This window comes from Antrostomus carolinensis, unplaced genomic scaffold (genome assembly GCF_000700745.2).
Source record: "Antrostomus carolinensis isolate BGI_N321 unplaced genomic scaffold, ASM70074v2 scaffold1774, whole genome shotgun sequence".
Classification (NCBI taxonomy): Eukaryota; Metazoa; Chordata; class Aves; order Caprimulgiformes; family Caprimulgidae; genus Antrostomus; species Antrostomus carolinensis.
In genome coordinates this window covers 175,131-193,476 of record NW_010312693.1, presented here as the reverse complement: position 1 = coordinate 193,476, position 18,346 = coordinate 175,131, and the positions used below count along the sequence as shown (strand labels likewise).

Here is an 18,346-nt window from a genome sequence, read left to right as displayed (position 1 = left end):
ACCTGCTTGCCCTGGGTGAGCACCTAAAGTAGCTCCACATAATTTAATGAGAGAAAGTGAGTTTTGCAAAGGAAAAAAGACATTTTGATGAAGATAATGTGACATATGGCTTTTTATTATTATTGTTTTAATGTATATACTTTATAAATGTCCCTCCATTCTTTTTCATGACTGTGCTGTGACTTTTTTGTAATGTACTGCGACAAATCTCTAGTCCTAATAACGATCAAAGGATTAACCTCATAACAGGATTTGATTGATTCATTGGCAAGTTTATTAGCACAGATATGATTTGAAGCACAGCAGAAAGATTGTCTGGCATTAGCAGACTGGAGCATTAAGGGCAGAGCATGGCAGCACTGCCATTATGAATATTTCATAGAGCTCTAGAAATTAGAGATGGAAAATATCAGAGCAGTAATATCTTATCCATCTTCCTGCTGGTGTAGGTCTGTCCCTCCAGGATATCTCTTGCACTCTGCCTAGCTTTCTCTTAAATGTCCAAAGCCACAAGCCCTCTTCCAGTGCCTATGACTCTTTAATAGGTCATAATCTAATAAGTAGGGGAAATTTATCAGTGAAGTGTACCTCATTACTAAATTATGTGCTATCACTGCCATAACAACAGGATTTCCAGATCGGAGTTCCCTTTTTTTTTTTTTTTTTTTTTTTTCTTTCAACTTTGGTTGCATTTTTGTTTCTTGAAGTCCCATGAAATACCCTGAAGGAGGAGATTAAATGAGGACTTGGCCAATCTTGCTGAAGTCCAGCCCTTCCCCTTTGACAGAAAACAGCAGGCATGTGAAAGCTCAAATAATAACAGATTCCTGGACTCAAAGTACGTGGAGATATCCCAAGAGTGTGGCAGGGGGGGGGCTGACTTCCTGCAAGTCTAAGTATTTTTCAAGCATTTTCAGAGACCTGATGCTGAAGCAGAACTTGAGGTCTTGCCTCCTACACCCAATGGCTCAGAGCCACTGGCTGTGTTGGGCTGGTCAGGCTGCCCATAACGTGAGGCGATACCCAGTGCAACTGCTCACCACCCACCAGCCCAGCTCGGCCCATTCCCAGATAACGATCCCTGAGGAGCAACAATCCTGAACTGAAACTGTAATCCCAGAAGAGCAAGAGCCCAAGCGAAAGCCAGAGAGAGCTAAAAGAGGAAGAGCCCCTCATGAATATATTGAATGTGACTTTCTATGATACGGAATATCCTATTGGCATATCCAAATGCTAATTTAGCTTATTAATTTAAATATTCCTCGCCTCCTTTGATCTTGCGCTTGTAGACTAACAAAACATGAAGTCCTTCACTTCCAGTAACAAAAATGAAAACATTGGTATGTTATCAGTGCCTCTCTCATAACAAATCCCAGCTGAAACCAAACCACAGCACTATTCTAGTTACTAAAAAGAAACCCAACTTTGTCTCAGCTGAAAACCAGGACACTACTTCAAGTGAGGATTCTGTGATACATCAAGAGAAAAGTGGTTCTTGTGTTACTTGCAATCTGATGACAAGAAGGGCATACTAGACAGTTAAAGAGAACTTGTTATTACGTTTCCAGCTCAGATTTTCTAACTTAAAGAACTAGATAAGTAGCCTGTACGAACCACCTCTGGACATTCCAGTCCAATGCCCTGCTCAGTGCAGAGTAGCTTGGGAGCTTTTATCCAGTCAAGTTATGAATATCTCCGAGGATGGAGATCACACAACCTCTGGGAAAGCTGAGGACAGTTTCATTTAAGACAACGAGGTTACACTGACACCCCTATTGCCAGAGAGGCCCCCAGTTCAGGCTGGGCAGTGAAATTCATGGCTCTTGTCATAGGTCTGCAGTTGGGGTGTATGACCCCGTCACACTGAGCTTGGAAGCTGGGACTTGAAACTACGGTAAGATGTGCTGTGGCAATCTTTGTAAGAAAGGGGTCAGGAAGTAAATTTATACCTCTTTTGGAAAGTGCAACAGGTTTGAAGCAAAGGCTGAAGAGGGAACTTTGTGTCTATGTTGGCCTGATATTAATTCCTGCAGACTGAATTCTCCAGCCCCAGCACAGAAATGGGTTTGCTGGGAACTACAGCCAAATGTTGCTGCTCCCCCCGTTCCTCCCTGGATTATAAATATCTGAACTTTCAGTGGGAAACCATGAGATCCCCCATCATTTCTTAGTCTCAGGCAGTTACAGCTGGCATAATGGTGATTCTGGTGATTAAAGCCCACTTGTTATCTCATGTATGGAGCACGGGCATAAATCAGCAGTAGCTCCGATGACATGAAAAGAATCAAAATGATGTAGTATGAGATTGAAACGGGGCCTCCAGAACTGCTTTAACTACTGCAGCTCTTCTTCAGGGTGACAACCTGGCTCTGTGGTTGGGTCTCCGAGGCCGATTTACCTCTCCCAGAGGCTGTTACAGCTTTTGACAGCTGAGAAAGGGAAGTGTAGCTGTGAAAGCATTTAAGCTGCTATGGCTGTAGTATTGATGAGGGGCTGGGCTTGTCTGACAGGATAAAGTATGCACGATGAGAGCAATGAAAAGCCATGAAAAACCTTGTGTGCTTTCCTGGGAAAGACTCAAGCAGCTCAATTGGTATCCATTTACTTCCCCCTGATTCCCACCGGACACTGGCAACATGCTGGAGATCTCAATATAAATTGCACCTATTCCTTACTGCACCTCATGGGCTGACAACAAGTCTCCTAGATTAATCATTATTTAAAATCAAAGTGCATTTTGCTCCGGGTGCTGCTCTGCACGTGTGGTGGTGCTCAGTGAGGCAGAGAGGTTGGCAGGGGACATTGACCTTTTGAAGGTCACTGATCTTGGCCTCAGAAGGTAAGCACCACGCTCTGCAACGCCCCCAGTATCGTCAGGGCTCAGTGAGCCAGGTATGGGGTTTTGTTTTGTCTATTTGGCAAGGAAAAAGATAGGAACATGAGTAGGTGGATGGAGCAAAACAGCTAGCACACAGCTGGAGCATTGCAGAGCCAGCCGTGCTCAGGGCTGCTCGTTCTGCTGTGTGGGGCTGCTCTCCAGCCCAGGGAGAGGGAGCACCTGGCCAGGGAGCTGAGATGGGTTGTGCTGAGATGAGCTTGGAGCCTCTGCTGACCCCCACCAGGCATGACAAGCCAGGTATTTTATAGGTGTTGCAAACTTCCATTCAAAACTGCATTTGGATTCAGGTCACATAGCCAGCAGCATGTCAGGAAAAACCTAGGAACCCTCCTGAGAGCAGAGCTTAACCTGTAAAACAACCTTGGGCAGGAGAAGTATTAACTGTGCCTACATTAAATTAAAAGGGGGTGGTGTCTGGGAGAATTTCAAAGTCCATTTCAGCAAGCAAAATTCATCAGTAACAGAATGTGGAGATCTATGCCGAATCTCTTGATTTATTTGAATCCAGTGGAGTGCAGAGTTTGATCTGAGATTTTTTAATCAAACTGTGGCATGAGTGTCACTGGATTTTGCTTCTGCTCCAGCAGAAAGTGGGGTCTGTCCAGCTGCAGGCTTCGTGAGCAGTGAGTGCCTCCTTTATGCACTGCAAAACCAGAGGGGAAGATGGGCCAGTCTTCTCCATTTCGCACTTCAGATCCAGAGGACTTCGTCTCTCAGCCACAGGAGCTAATTATCCAACAGAATAACCAGCCCAGTGCAACCACTCTGTGCTTTGACTAATTTTAATATCACTTCATCTTAATATGCAGAAGTAATTTGCTCTACTGAACTGCTGCCATAAATAGAAACACAATAGGTTACGTTGTCAGCGGCTTGAACTGGGGCTCTGCTGCTACAGGCTGCGCTTCGCCAAACGCTCGTATTTTGGGGTTCAGTGACCTTGGATAACTAAATAGTTAATGCAAACCTGGCACTTGCTAATCTAACAAATTAGCTGCATCCCAGCTCATTGCAGCTTGCAGTTTTAGGTACCCAGGTGCTGTAGGTCCAAAGAAGGGAAGGTGGGAGAGGGCCATTTCTCAGTCCCATCCTACTTCGCTACGTGGAGGGAGCAAACAGCCACCTGTGCAGAGGCGGTCGGTCGCTCGCCCGCGTGTGATGCACAGCGCAGCGTCAGCCGCACAGCTGTGGCTGTGGGCTGGTGGGGAGATGCCTTCGGTGCATCCGCTGTGCTCGTTATAGCCTCCAGACAGGAGCTGTCTCCATCCCACCTGGATGGAGTTGTGCCGGATGTTGTACTTGCTGAAGCAGAGAGAGGAATTTTTCTGCAGGTTTGTTAAAAATATTTTTTTTGTTTCAATGTCTAGAATCAGGGAAGTTGTACAAGAAAGACAGGCTGACTCCTTAGCTTATACATGCCCCAAATCCAGGCCTTTTATTTTTATGCTTCTACTTTAATCTTGACAGTTCCTGCTCCACAGACTTTCAGCCTCTTTTGCACCATCCGCAGGGGTAAGTGCTGTGCCTTGACTCCAGTGACACATCTAACCTCAGAGGAGATGCTCAGGGTGCAGTTTGTCACCAGAGATCGAGATGACACATCTGCTGTTAGACAAGGAGATCTCGTCTCCCCGTTGCCTTGCCTGGCCCCACAGTAATAAGACCATTTCTATTCACACCGCCACGGATGCTCCGTGCACATCACTGAGGGTGTTCACTATCATGCAGAGCCATACACGGGTGAGAAGTGACTTGTCCACAGCTCCAGGAGAATATCAATGTGACAAGTGCTCAGCACCAGCCTGTAAAGCACTGCTTGCACTGGCGAAGGATGAGGGGGGCTCCAGCCCCCTGAGCCACCACCCCGCATGGGTTTCACGGAATGGAGGTGGAAAACCACCCCCTCCAGAGATGTGAGCTCAGTGTGTGCACTGATTTCTGCTTTCTCTGCTCTGTATTTACCAGGGAAGCAAGAGCTGGAAGCCTTATATTACTTTAAAGTGAGGAATGGGTATAACAAGGTGAGCAGCCCTCCAGAAACTCATTTAGGAAGAAATTTTATTCCATGCTCCTACCTCAGAATTAATTTTCATTGTTTCCTCGGTGTGGTAGAGCAGAAGCTTCTGGCCAGAAGAGGTGAGATTAACGTACACCTGGAGGCAGGGGTACTGAGAGATTTTCCAGCAGTCTGGACCGCAGCTAAATGAGCAGTTGAAGGTTTCTGTGATGGATGCGTTGAGAAGTGAGCACTGAGTCTCTTCTGTCCAGACACTAAGTAGGAAAAAAAGAGACGTTAGAGCATGGTGAGAATAGGCAATAAGCACTAAACACAGCTCAGGCTTTCCATCAGGGCTATACCAGGGGGCATCTTGTAGGAGGTGGTACATGTTGCAGGTCTTTGAGCAAAGGCTGGACTTCCTCATGTTGTACGTTGCAGACAGCATGTTATTCTGTAGTACTTAAAGTTTTTGTTTCAGGAATAAAAATACCTGATTCACTTATGCCTTTGTGTAAATGAAAAGGGAACTGGAACTTTTAGTCTGGTGAAGGCATATTTGAAACCAAAGGGGATCAGCAGAGATATCAGAGAAGAAAACTGAGCAGCCTGCCCTGGGGAGAGCACAACACATGTAGTGCTGCATGGTGGGACACCCTGGACCAAGACTTGATGGTTAACCACGAAGTCCAGTTCAGTTTAAAGTGGAGGCTGGGAGGATGACTTTACATTACCAGGGTACGTATATTCTTGTGCCTGAAGACACAGTAACACACAAGTGGTACCACATGTAGCCCCACCTGTGGAAAGGCTTTTTCTCCTGGAAGCTTGCTTGGTTTTCCGTAAGTTAGTAATAGTTCTGGAGGATTTCAGCTTATCTCCAGTTCACCAGAGGCTAAAACTGGAATGATGGAGCCTGGGTGTGCACTGGCAATGTTCACTTGGGTTTCTTGAATGTATTTCAAAATCTACGACTGTATTTTCCTTAGGGATGAGATCAGGGCTGTATTTTTCTTAGGGATGAGAGCAGTGGGAAGGGCACATGAGGGCTCTGTGTGAGGCCCTTCATGGGCTCAGGGAAGGGTTTCACCCCAGGGCTCCCTGTTAGCCCCGCTCAGCTCACACCCAGGGTGGCTGTCCTATCCTTCACCATGAATGGGCTGAGGGTCTGCTTGCCCCTTGCCAACCCTACAAAAGGCTTTACATGGTATGTGATATCGAAAGTTTCTGACTAATTCTGTCAGTGTTTTACTTTGGCAGTCATTCTGCTTGTATATTCTGTTTTACATTTATATTAAATTATGCTCTGATTTCTGGGGGGAAATCAAGTGAAGATTTTTTTTTTTCTCCCCCTCTCAGGTAGTATTTTGTTGGAGGGATATTGCTGTCTGTAAAGGAGAACAACCCCTAAGGAGACCTGGCTGTGCAAAGAGAAGTGACAGCAAAGACTCCTGGGTTGTCTTCTCCTCACTTTCACCTTTCTGGCTGCTGTTTTATTCATGCATGAGGGTAATAAAGTAACACCTACCTACAAGAGACTTGTGAAGATGGAATATTTAATACTTTGTAGGTGCTTTGATATCTTCTGGCGATATTTCACATAGTTTGTAATATAAATCATCTCTTTCTACATGAGCAATTTTGACCTTAGCAGCCTCTGCAGATGACCCTGATATTGCTGAAAGGTCTGGGAGGGCAACTTGGAAAAGCAAGTGCTCTTGGATACTTAACAGGTCTTGATCTCTTGATCTCTGTTTTCAAAATCTCAACTTTGCTTGGATTTCAAATGGGACAAATACCTTTATCACACAAATAAGATGCTGCAAATCAGTACAGTTTATCCTCAGGCATTGCTATATTTTCCTTCTTGGTGCAGGGTCAAGAAGGAATATTTTCCTGCAGGTGCACCTCAATTATATAATTGAGGATGTTCATACCAGTTAACTCTAGGCACTCACTGTACATGCCTAAAGAAGAAGACTGTGGTGGATAAACCAAAACGTGCCAGGTGTTGGCCGCTGCTTCAGGGTGATTTTGGGCATGACAGTCTAATGTTTTGATCCCCAATTACATATTTTTTATTCTTCTAACTCCACTGATCAGGGCAGAAAAAACATTGTTGACAGTCTTATTACAATCTGGGATGGATTTTAAGTAGGGCTGGTGCTTGAAAACTGATTTCAAATGCTGCTAATGAATCACAGGCCAAACTTTCTGCTCTGTGGCAGAGAAGGAAGACAGAGGAAGCCTAAGAAAAATTAAATGCAGTGCAGTAATGATGAAAGATGATCTTTCACTTTCAGCAAATTACTATATTTCAGGAGGATTTCACTCGTTAAAATGAAAGTAATAACCTACATGGAAAACTACATGCCAGAAAGCAGCTTGATTTCTTTCCCAAATTAATTCTCCATTCTTCATTTGAAAGAGCATTGTTTCTCAAGGCTGCTAAATATTTTTGCTGTTTTCTCCTTAGTTTGGGCTTTGCAGCAACAACCCCTGAGAGGCTTACAGGGTTCAGCGGGCAGCCAGCCAGCTGATAGGGGTATTATACTGGTGTTAAACTGTGGCAAGTCTAAAGGCTATGGATCAAGATTTCCTCAAACAGGGATCTAATCCTTCCCTCACTTATGCTGGTGTTACTCAACTCACTTTCACTCTAGTTATGCCTAGTTTATAATGGGGTCAGGAAGTGCAGAATCAAGCCTATGTTGACCAAAGGAAAAATTATAAAACTTCAATAAAAAGAATCAAAAGAATAAACCACGGGAAGTCAGCTGGAGCAGAGAGTGTGAGATGAGGGTAACCATCATGAAATTACCTTTGCATGTAAGACCGTAGCAAGGTGATTCCCAGCAGAAAGTACATCATGATAGAGCACACCATCATGGCCAGCCCGAGGAGTATGGCTCGGTCTTCTCCGGCTTTTAGGGCTGTGACTGTTTTCCTTTTGTCCAGTAGGTCGTGATCCCTGATTTTTTGGTAAATATTTCTGAGGTTGAAAATAATACATTCTTATGTGAAGTTCATATTTAATCAATGAACTCTCTACAGGGTGGTAGTTCCACCTCCATACCCATCTCATGAGAGAGAAAGGCTTAAGGGTCTTCAGGTGTCCTTTTTCATTGGATTCACTCTGACCTGGTGGAAACTTGTTCACCTCCAAAATAAATTACAGCCATTTCTGAAAAGGTAAAAACCTCTTATAGCAAATATAAAGATTAGACACTTGTGCCAGCTCAGTAAATCCTTCTTTGGTACAGCTTCATTGGCTCAGTGGAATTATACCATAGGTGAATTTGACCTGTCAATGCCATCTTAGGCCACTAGAAGATGTTTAGGTATATGAAGTGTTTTTTCTTCAGTTGAATATGGTAACAGGTCATTACATTACCATATGTAGAAAATAGCCTGAAGAAAGTTGTCACTAAAATTATCTGGAAGGACCACATTCTTTTGTGATTCCCTACAGGTTAGTGGCTCGGGAAATTTTCAGCCCTGAGTATGACTCAAAGCTCATGAAACACTATGGGGATTTTGCAATTGATTTCTGTGGGTTTTTTGATTGGGAGCTTATTTACTTTATTTATAAGATAGCTTTCTCGAAGCCCAGTTACTCATTACAGTGAAAACCCTCACAGAAAAGAAAATTATCCACCAAAGCTATTGTTCTGGGATTTAGGAAAAAAAAAAAAAAAAAAAGAAGATACAACAAACCATTCCCCCTTCAGGAGAGAGTCCTTTGCATTTTCTAACCATAAGTCCTTCTTTCATCTCCAAGCCTTTGATGATTCAATGGGTCATGAGGACACAATGGTGAAGAAGGAAATATTTGAGTACATTTCAAACACACTCAAACTTTGTGGGTTTAAAATGTACTTACAGACCTGAGGCTGGTCAAAATCTCCTGTGTTTTCTGTTACAGTTCTTTTGAATCATCCAGGCAGCACCCGAAGCATGTGAACCGCACACCTCTGAGCCCTGGTACCACCATAACATGGACATAGTAGTACACGTGGAAGAAGTTCCTCTTCTACTGTCTGCAAAATGGCAGGTGAGCAACATCAACATCACTTTGGGTTCTAGAAACCTCACCACTCATTTAAGCTGAAACCACCACGTTTCACTCAACCTTGGAAAAAAGCACTGTGTGTCAGACCAACCATGTAACTTACATTCACCAACAGGGACAAAGAAATAGAGTTAAGACAGATGTAAAATCATACATAAACACAGTAGAAACAAGAAAATAGATTTAATCGTAAACTCCCTGAGACTGGAATTGAATTTTTATTTAGATGATGAGTCATAGCCAGGAAAAGCCCATATGGTGTGGGGTTTTATAGCAAAGAAATTGTTTACATGGTACTGTAGTCAATAGCCTCCCATACCTAATACCCCTTGAGGTTTCTTCATCCAACTGCAATTTACATCTTTAGATGTCCATGATTTCACTTCAAAACCATCCTTTAAAGCTTGTCAATGTTTTCCTAGTTGAAAATGAAATGGTAATTCAGCCTGTCAAATTTTTCTCTGGTTTTGGGGAGAAAAAATATAGTGTGAACTGGCAGATGCAATTGCCTTCAAAGAAGTAATGTAGAGTAATAATTTCATATTACTTTTCTATTATTATTTATCAAACTGTATTTAACTCTGAGAGCTGCTATTAGGATTTGCATTGCTCCCAAATGGAAGCAGGCAGGAAGGCAGAGATTGTCATGCAGTTCCAGCACATTAACCGATCACACAGCATAACTTATGTCAGCGTGTAGACATAAAACAGAGACAGTGCAATCACTCACTCATGTCACCAGAGCAGCTAGGACATAAAAGGGATACAAATGGACGATTTAAAAACAAATAGCTAATTGAGAATGGTTACAAATACTTCCCACGTGGCCTTGAGCCAAGAAACGTGCAATGAGAGGTAAAAAAGGATGGACTGAGGGGTATGTTGTAGAAATGGTCTATCTGGCAGGTCACTGGCAAAGGGGATGGTGTGCAGTGACCACCTGCCAGGAGGATCTCCCACACTCGCCTGCCAGGGTAAATAAAGCTCAGTAAATCTCTGCCTCGGGGGTCACGCTCAGAGCAGTCATCTGGTTGCACTTTTGCAAATATTTGTTATTCAAAGCCTCAAACAACAGGAAAGCTGTAGCCTCGTGCACCTTCCTGAGGGCTTTTTTCTCCTGAATCCCTGCCCGGAGTCAGACTGGCAGCAGATGCCCAGGCATGCAGTGATGTGGCACGTGCCAGAGCTTGAGACATGCTGAGCAACCATTCCTTCTCCTCCTCCTCCTCCTCTTCGTCCTCCTCCTCCTTCCTGCTCGTGCCTGTGCCAAGAAGGTGCCAATTTGCTCTGTTTGATACTGGGAACATCTGCTATTACCAGACTTCACATTTTTGCCCCCGAGAGCCCTGGTTTTGGTGATATGTTGTGCAGAATATTTTGCCACTAACAGAGCAGCCTCGGCATCTCCTTAGCTGGAGCGGCAGTAGTGGCCCCACATGTGTGTGTGTTGCTCCGTGTTGGGGATTTTGTGTATGTGTGAACTTTTGGCAGAGCCCAGGGACCTCTTTCTGCTTGGTGAGCTGGAAGAGCACCGTGCTTAGCCAACTGATTTTGGATCCCAGGGCTGCACAGTCACAATTAGCTGACTGCTGCGGTGTGTTTAAGTACAGATCACTGCATCCCAGACACTACTCGTCTAGGTGACTCCATCTAGTACTTATGGTTACCTGCGATAACTCCCCAGATATGACACCAAAGGGGATGTTTGTTTTTAAAGAAGTCCTAGCAGCCAGACCATGGGGGATCTCTACCCTGTGCAAAGACATTTATTAGAAAGCAAGAGCTCCAAGGACAAAAGACCTTTGCTCTCCTGATCATTTCCAAACTGAAATTATCCCCTACTAAATCTCTGTGTTCCTTTTGCCAAATCACTCAGAGGATATGGGCTGGCTGCCCCACCTGGGCTCAGCTGCCAAAAAGGAAATCTCGGCTGTGATCGTGCCTGCTGGGGACAGAGCAGAGATTTCCCTCTCCATATCTCTGCACAGCAGCAGTATGGGGATCCCTCTGCAATTTGGTCAGCAGCTCCTTATATGGTCTCCAGAGAAAAGCTTAGGGAGGACCTGTGTGATGAAATTAGGCAGCCCAGGTTATGTCAGTCAGCTTGAACATCAGACAGTCAAGGAGGTTTAAGCCTACTGGCCTTAATAAGAAATTCTCCGTCTTCTGTAGAGTTAGTCATATTTGCTGCAGCCAAGACCTTTCTTTGCCATCATGAGGGATATGGCCTTTTAGCACTTGGTTATGTGAAGGATGAGGCATGCCACACGCATCCTCTGTGCTCCATGGTGCAGGACTGCTCTGCAGCTTCAGGGATATGATGAATTTATTGGTAAGTAATAAAAACAGTTTGGTATGCTAAGGGCTTGCAACCGAGCACTGCCACGTACAGCAGAAGAGGCTGAAGTAATGCTTCTTCTGACCCAGTACCATAGTTCTTGTTTTGCTCCAAAATGGGTAGATCTAAGAGCATGGCAAAAGGGGTCTAGTTTCCTCCTTGGAAATCTAGGATAACCAGGCACCTGCAATTACTTTATTTTTTTTAAAATATACACAAATGACCCATCCTCAAATTACTTCCCTTGCAAATGGACCATAGTATGGCACTGAGATGCTGCCTCCTCCAGCACCGCGTGGTCATGGGGCTTGTCAGAAGGGGATACCTGCCTGCCTGAATTATTCAGAGTGACTTTGAATTCTCATTCAGTTCTCTGATATCACAGTTATTATGCAGATGTCACTCACATTACCTCACAGAGAGTGTTTACTGATATCAGAAATCCTTGAATGCAAGGGTCAAAAAGCTTCCTGTATCTTACCTGCAGAATTCCAAATACTCAGGGACTTTTCTGCTCAGAAGACAATTTCTTTACTTTTTCTTTACAGGGTACATTTAGCTGCACCATTTTTTGTTATCAGAGCTATGGTAACATGAAGTCTCTCTGGAGCTCTCACAAAATTCTCACTAACGGTTGTAGAAGGATTCCTATCAATGAGAACAGACTTCATTCACTTAATTCCTTCCCTCTTCCCCACCATACTGGACTGAACTGAAACAAATCAAACCAGCTTTGGTTTTTCAAGGTTACAGTGTTGTGGGAAACATAATTGACAGCTGAGAAAGAACGAGGGCTTGACAAGGTTCCTGAAGCCTAAAAAGTGGCAGTTGGGGAACAGCAGATGTCTAAAACAGCAATGAAATACATAAATTTTGGGCTTGATCCTGCAAAAGGAGATGCCTGAGAGACATCTTCCACCCAGGAAGAGGTGATTCATCCACAGCAAGTGACCCATTGCTGCACAGGGTACTATTATGGTACGACCCCTCAGAAGTCAGCACTTGTGGCATGTGTTAGGTGAATAGTTTGCTGCCCCAGCTGAAAATCTTCCTGTCTGAAGTTTAAAGAACAAAAATTCCTAGGAAAGGGTCATTTAGGGGAAGTAATTTCTCTAAAATGCATAGTCTGTTTGAGATAGTGATGCTGCTGGTGACCTTACATGTGTTAAAATCACTGCCAGACGCTGGTGGATGAGTTTCTCCCACCAGCAACACTCGCTCTGTGTTCACACCTTTCTTCTGCAGTCCTGAGGCTGTGGTCAGCACCCCCCTATTTCCATTTTCTCTTCCTCCTTTTCCCTCCTGCATTTTATTAATCACTCACAGGTTATAAACAATTTCTTCTGCATGGCTCTACAGGACCACCTGGGAAATAAACCCACCCGAAGGCTTGAAAAGGCACCTGAAATTACCACATCTGGTGTGTAAGTACAGAGATAATGCTCCCTACCTCCCTGTTTCTGCAGGCAGACAAGGGTGAGCTCTGCCCAGGGTTTAAGCTGACCAGATGCCAGTGAACCCTGTGTAGCACAACGCCCAGTTCAAGTTAACAAGTCCCACTAAAAAGCATGGTGTGAGCTGAAAGCCATGCTAATCAGGAGCACATGGCTTCCAGTCAGCCCGACGTGTGGGCAGATGTCTCCTGCAAGTGTCTAACCTTGGACCATCCTATCCCTGACAGTGTTTTAATGCAGAAGAACATTAGCCTGGGGAAAATTCAATTAAAGATGAGACTTGCAGAAGTACATGAGGCAGTTAGATAACCAGCTCCAACTGAAAGTCCATGGAAACCTGCTGCCAAGCTGGCCTTTGTGACTTCAAAATATCTGCTTGGGATCAGATTATCAAAAGGGCTGAACATCTATGCAGCCTTTGCAGAAAAGTTCAGCAAATGGACCAGTTCTCCAAAAGACTCGGTCCTGAGGGCAGCTCTGCTGCCTGAACTCAAGAGTGCATTTTCCCAAGCAGGTGCCAGTCGTAATGTCTCATTAGAATAACTGAAGAGTGTGTTTAGCTAATTGGCACTGTAGATACATCGACCTCTGTTTTTGTTGCACCAGAGTCTGATTTTTTGTGATTACATTTAGTAGTGACTGCAAGGGGAACTGAAGGAGAGGAGGCAAGGGAGGGAAGGGGGAAAGAAAAGAAAGGGAAATGTGTCTGGTTGTGACAAGACAAGCTGTCCAGCAAATCTCACTACAAAGGAGAGAGATTTTGGAAGGATGAGTCTGAGCATTACTGACAATTGTTCTTTCATCAGTGATATTTAACTTGTTTCATTCCCAACTGAGTGCTGCCTTTGTCTGTGGACTTAAAACCTTTCCTTCCCTTTCCTTCTCTTCTGTGTAATTCCCTGCTCCCCTGGGAGATCCAGCAGCTCATTTACTCCTGTCTCCTTCAGCCTATTCCCTCCAGCAACACCACTAAAGCAGGCTGGTGGGTTGCCAGCAATCAGCTCGCTTTCAAGCTGTTTGTCATCCCGCAGCCACTGTGCAACGTATTGTGCATAGGCTCATCCTCATACACACGTGCAGAGAAACAGAAAACCTCTCTGGCAGCAGGATGCACTGTCCAGATGTGTAAAAGTTATACAGGGCAATGATTTGGGTGGGGGAGAGGAGGCATAACACATTGTGTGTGTCGTCTGGAGTAATGTGTGAGAGTGGGGTGGGCTGATGGCTGGAAGCAGGACACCTGCAAAACACATAAAGGCTTCACAGGGGTTGGAGCTGGGGCTGCAAACCTGTGGCTGGGGATCCGTGTGCTTTTAAAGGTGTGATGTCTGTGTGCTGACCTCAGAGATGGTCAGGGTATGCTGCTGATGGCCTGGGGACAAGGAAGACTTTGGCCATGGCTCTGGCATTGTCCTTCCACTCTGTTTTGGCTTGGCACGCTAAAGCTAACCCTGGCACTCATCGGCTGGTCCTGTTGTTGGTGGAGCAATATCCTGGGGGCAGTGGGTGAGAGGCAAGGTGGGGGCACCCTTTGCATCCCTCCTACTTCTTCAGTGCCACCACTGAAGAGAAGCTACAGGCCACACTCCTAAAGATTCAAAACCTGTAAGAGACAATCAGCATAGATGCTGTTTACCTTTTCTCATCATGTCTGTAAGATGTAGAGCTCCGGCCACTGGTCCAAATAAACATTTTAGAGGATTGCCCAGTGTTGGCTTTGCTTGCTGCAGTGGGACGATGGAAGGACCTGGGGGAAGAGGGATAATTTTTGTCACTGCCCACACAATGCAGCACACCACTTTATATCCAGCATGCCAAAGCCTCTGTGGCCGTGCCCAGTGTGCTCTGAAGATGGACCACTTGTTAACTCCAGGTGAGATGTAAAATAATGGGGATGACAGATCAGTGTGTGGGAATGAAGGATAAATCTCATTATCCCCACAGTAAAATGTGATCCTGGCTAATCAGGCTTAGCTATGCTCCTCGCTGCAAAGGGTTTGCACCATGGACATGAAATCATTGGTAGTTTAAGAAAAAGCAATGGCTGCATTCAATAGTTTTATGACAGTATTTTGGGGGTAGAAAGTGGCTATTGTTTAAGCACACATATGTTCCTTAGAGCTTATAGGTTATATAGTAGCTCTCAGTGCGATGAGGCCATCGAGGAAGGTGTCTGGATGAGGCACAGGTATGACATGTAAATGCAGCATTTTGTGGAAATGTAACTGATGTGACAAAGATGCCTTTTCCTACAGAGAAATTACTGTGCCAAAGCCATTTGTCCAGACCAGTTAGATTTCTTCCCAGGGGCTTATTTGTTTCAGAGCAGGATATGAGACCTGCTGCCTTCTCTCAGGGTCTTCTAAAGAAGGGAAAAGTCTGAGGGGTTTCATTCTAAGAACTGAATTTGAACCCTGTACTCCAATTAGATCTCATAGAATCAGAAATACAGGGTGGAAAGGGTCTCAAGAAGTGTTGCTGCTCTCTTGCCCTGATTCAAGGCAAATTCACTCTTTTTATGTTATTTGTAGCAGATTTTGTTTTCTCTAGATCAACTGAATGTAAACAACTGTCTTTCCTGATGGTAACTCCATTGCCAGACTAGAGGCATAGGCTGTATTGGACCTGCTAGCAGGGCTACAGCTTCCCTCGTAGCTCCCCCTAATCTGCTCCTGGTTTTAGTGAGGCTCAGATAAAATCTTGTCCTCTGAGCACTGGGCCCCTCTTGGTGAGGGCTGTTTTTCACATTATTTCATGCACAGCAATTTGTGCTTTTACTGCATTCAGAGAAAGGCTTAAGAAAAAAAAAAGAAATATTCCAGATACCAAATACTTTAATGCCAAAGTTTTTCATACACTGGAGGGGGGTGTTCTTTAGCTCGCTGGAAAATAAACCTGGCTGTTAATGCTGTCAGCAGGGAAGGCACATGAATTCCTCAGTGCTCTTTGCCTGAAAGTGTCTGTAATGTCACTATCTACATAATCCTGCAAAGGGCTAATTTCAATATTTGCATAGTGCTGACATCCTGTAGAGGTGGCTGCAGGGGAAGACTGACATGGACGGGAGCCAAAATCCATCTGTAGGCAGACAGGCTGGTGGGTGCCAAGGTACTGGGCTCTCCATCTGGAGTCAGCCCAGAACCCCACCACAGGGTTCCGTGGCACAGACCCAGGCCAAACTCACAAACTGGCCAAACTGGTGACCTGGTCACCTCTTCCCTGCTGGAATCCTGCTGCTCCCTGTTGCTGTGATGCTCAGAGATACTGGCTTGGGACTGGGGCTTACAGGGATGGACCTTGCTTGAAATAACAGACAGTAACATCTGGCAAAGCTTTTGGACAAAGAGGGCAGCCCAAAAGAAAGGACAGGAATCTCCCCCAGCCCTTTCCTTGACTCTGTGGCCATCACTGCAGCTCTGAGAGCCAAAAAAGTGTCATTTATTTCCTTACAACTGTAGTTAAGTATTGGAGATTAATCGATGAGAAGAGGCCCTTCCTCCCTTGAATAACTGTAGTTTAGAAGGTGAAATAGCATCTACCAGGATCTAATCAACATAACTACAGACTAAGAAGTGTTTTTAATAGTGATCATGGCCAGAAATTTGGGTTGCAGAGCCTTGTGTCTAATCCTCACTCTGGTATGTAAGATTGCACCTACACTACCCCAAATAGCAAACTGACTGCCAAGCCTACGCTGAACGAGGTGGTGTTTCTGCATCGAGCGATGCAGGAGGGCTCAGAATAACTATCCAAGGGCTTGGAGGATATTGGACTGAGACCTGCCCCAGGCTGATGCCCTTAACGTTGGAAAATACGTTTGTGTATATATATATTATATTTGCCACTGTACCCTTTAGGATGTCACAGGCGAGTTGCAGGCAGGAAAGCCCAGTTGGCTGCACTGCCACAGCCTGAATGGTCCCAGAGCTGTCAAGAGACAGTGGTGAATGCTATTAGAGAGTCTGTTCCTGATTAAGCAAAACTTGGGCACACATTAGAGGTGATCAGCAGCTTCTGCGGCCTGTCTTGAGTCAACAGGGCAGGACTGCCTGGGCAGGGAGGCAGCTTCACAAGCTCCAGAGCAAATTGTAGGAGCAGCAATGGTGTGAGAACTGGGTGAGAGGGTCTGTCCCACCCAGGGGATTCCAGGGGAGGAAAAGGGGTGTCTTTCTTCCCCCCAAAGTCAGAGTGATTTCAGACTCCCTTATAGTGCCAGTGCCCTGAAGCAGTCCATATGTGATAGCATTAATGCTGCCTGCTTCATTAGTTGGGAAATCCAAGATAACTATCACTATTTAACACACAATTACTTGCCTAATTTTGTGTAAAATTGTTACACTGATGACATCACAGCAGAGGTCAGTTGTAAGCAACTAAAGTCCATGTTTCCTTTAGGTGGGGGTTAGGTGTAAGGCAAGAGCCTTTTGCAGAACAGTAACAACTCAAACTCCCCAAGAACCTTCTTTGAAGGCTTTTGGAAGACATGTAACTTGGAACAGTTACAACCAACATGGCCATGTCCTGCTCCACCAGGTCAGTTAAAAAACTTCCATGCCTTTCTCCTCCTCTGAGTTAATCCCAAGGCAAGACTGGGAACCCCATTCCTTCCCTCTTCCCTCTTTCTTTCCTGAGAAAACAAGGAGCACTACTCTTTTTTTGCCTATGCCTCTCTGAGTCAGCTTCTGGCAACGTATTTTTATCACGCAACAAGTAATCAGTGTGTGAAACTCATTACTGCAGGATGTCAGCCTGGCATTTAGAGTAAAAGTGGATTGCGCTATTCCTTGAACAGACGGAGTACCTAAAGCCATGACAATTTCTGATAAAAACAAAGGTTTAGAAGAGGTGCTTCAAGCTGCTTTTTGACTATCAGGAGTCTGCAGGGAATGTTCCTATAGGGCAGGTTACCAGCAAACTTCTGTACTTGATGTCACTTTTGCTGTGTACTTGTAGAGTCAGGGTACTGGGTTGGACCCTGGGCTTTCTGCTTGACTTTGCTTGAACATTGCTGTCTCCTTCATTATCTACCTGGTGTGCCACCAACACAGTTGTCTCTTGGCACGGTTGCCACAGAGACAGGTAAGGAGACCATGCTTTGGATTTTACCAAACACACCTTGCTCTTGGCCTTTGGGTCTATTCTGAATAAATGCACAATGTTTAAGAGAGAAATGTGGAGTAAAAAATATACAACCTCCTATGAATATATGTACAGCCGTGCCCAGGGCACTTCACTGCTCTGCACGGGCCAAGGAACCCCTCGAAGGTCCCATGATGCTGACACATTTGGTCTCCCAGGAGCTGACCCATCCCTCCCATCTTCCCCCATTCTCATCCTTTTCTTGAATGTTATCTTCTGGTGAATTTTATGGACCTCACTAGAAAACCTGACAAAGTTTCCACTTTTTCAGCCATTGCAAGATGGAGATCTGAGATAATTCTTATAAGATTAGAATTACTCTGCCCCATCATAAGGAGTGTCAACAAGTCCGCTCAACAGCTACCACCTGAGAGAGGACTGCAGTGTGAAAAAAACACACTGGGGCAGTATTTGCTATGAATTGCTCCAAAAAAGATGTAATTCTGAG

General features: G+C 44.9%; 1 protein-coding gene across 2 annotated transcripts in view; it reads right to left on the bottom strand.

Annotated features, from left to right (window-relative positions):
* Positions 1–18,346, bottom strand: part of KCNMB2 (potassium calcium-activated channel subfamily M regulatory beta subunit 2) — a 153,099-nt gene that overhangs the window by 2,733 nt on the left and 132,020 nt on the right. The window contains exons 2-4 of one of the 2 annotated variants that reach the window (XM_010167070.1): positions 14,396–14,506; positions 7,717–7,866; positions 4,975–5,170 (exon numbers count right to left, since the gene is read on the bottom strand). In XM_010167070.1, coding sequence (XP_010165372.1) covers positions 4,975–5,170; positions 7,717–7,866; positions 14,396–14,506 — 457 coding nt within the window. Of the gene's footprint in view, positions 1–4,974; positions 5,171–7,716; positions 7,888–14,395; positions 14,507–18,346 lie in introns of those variants that run through there. The other variant, XM_010167071.1, reaches the window with a different exon arrangement.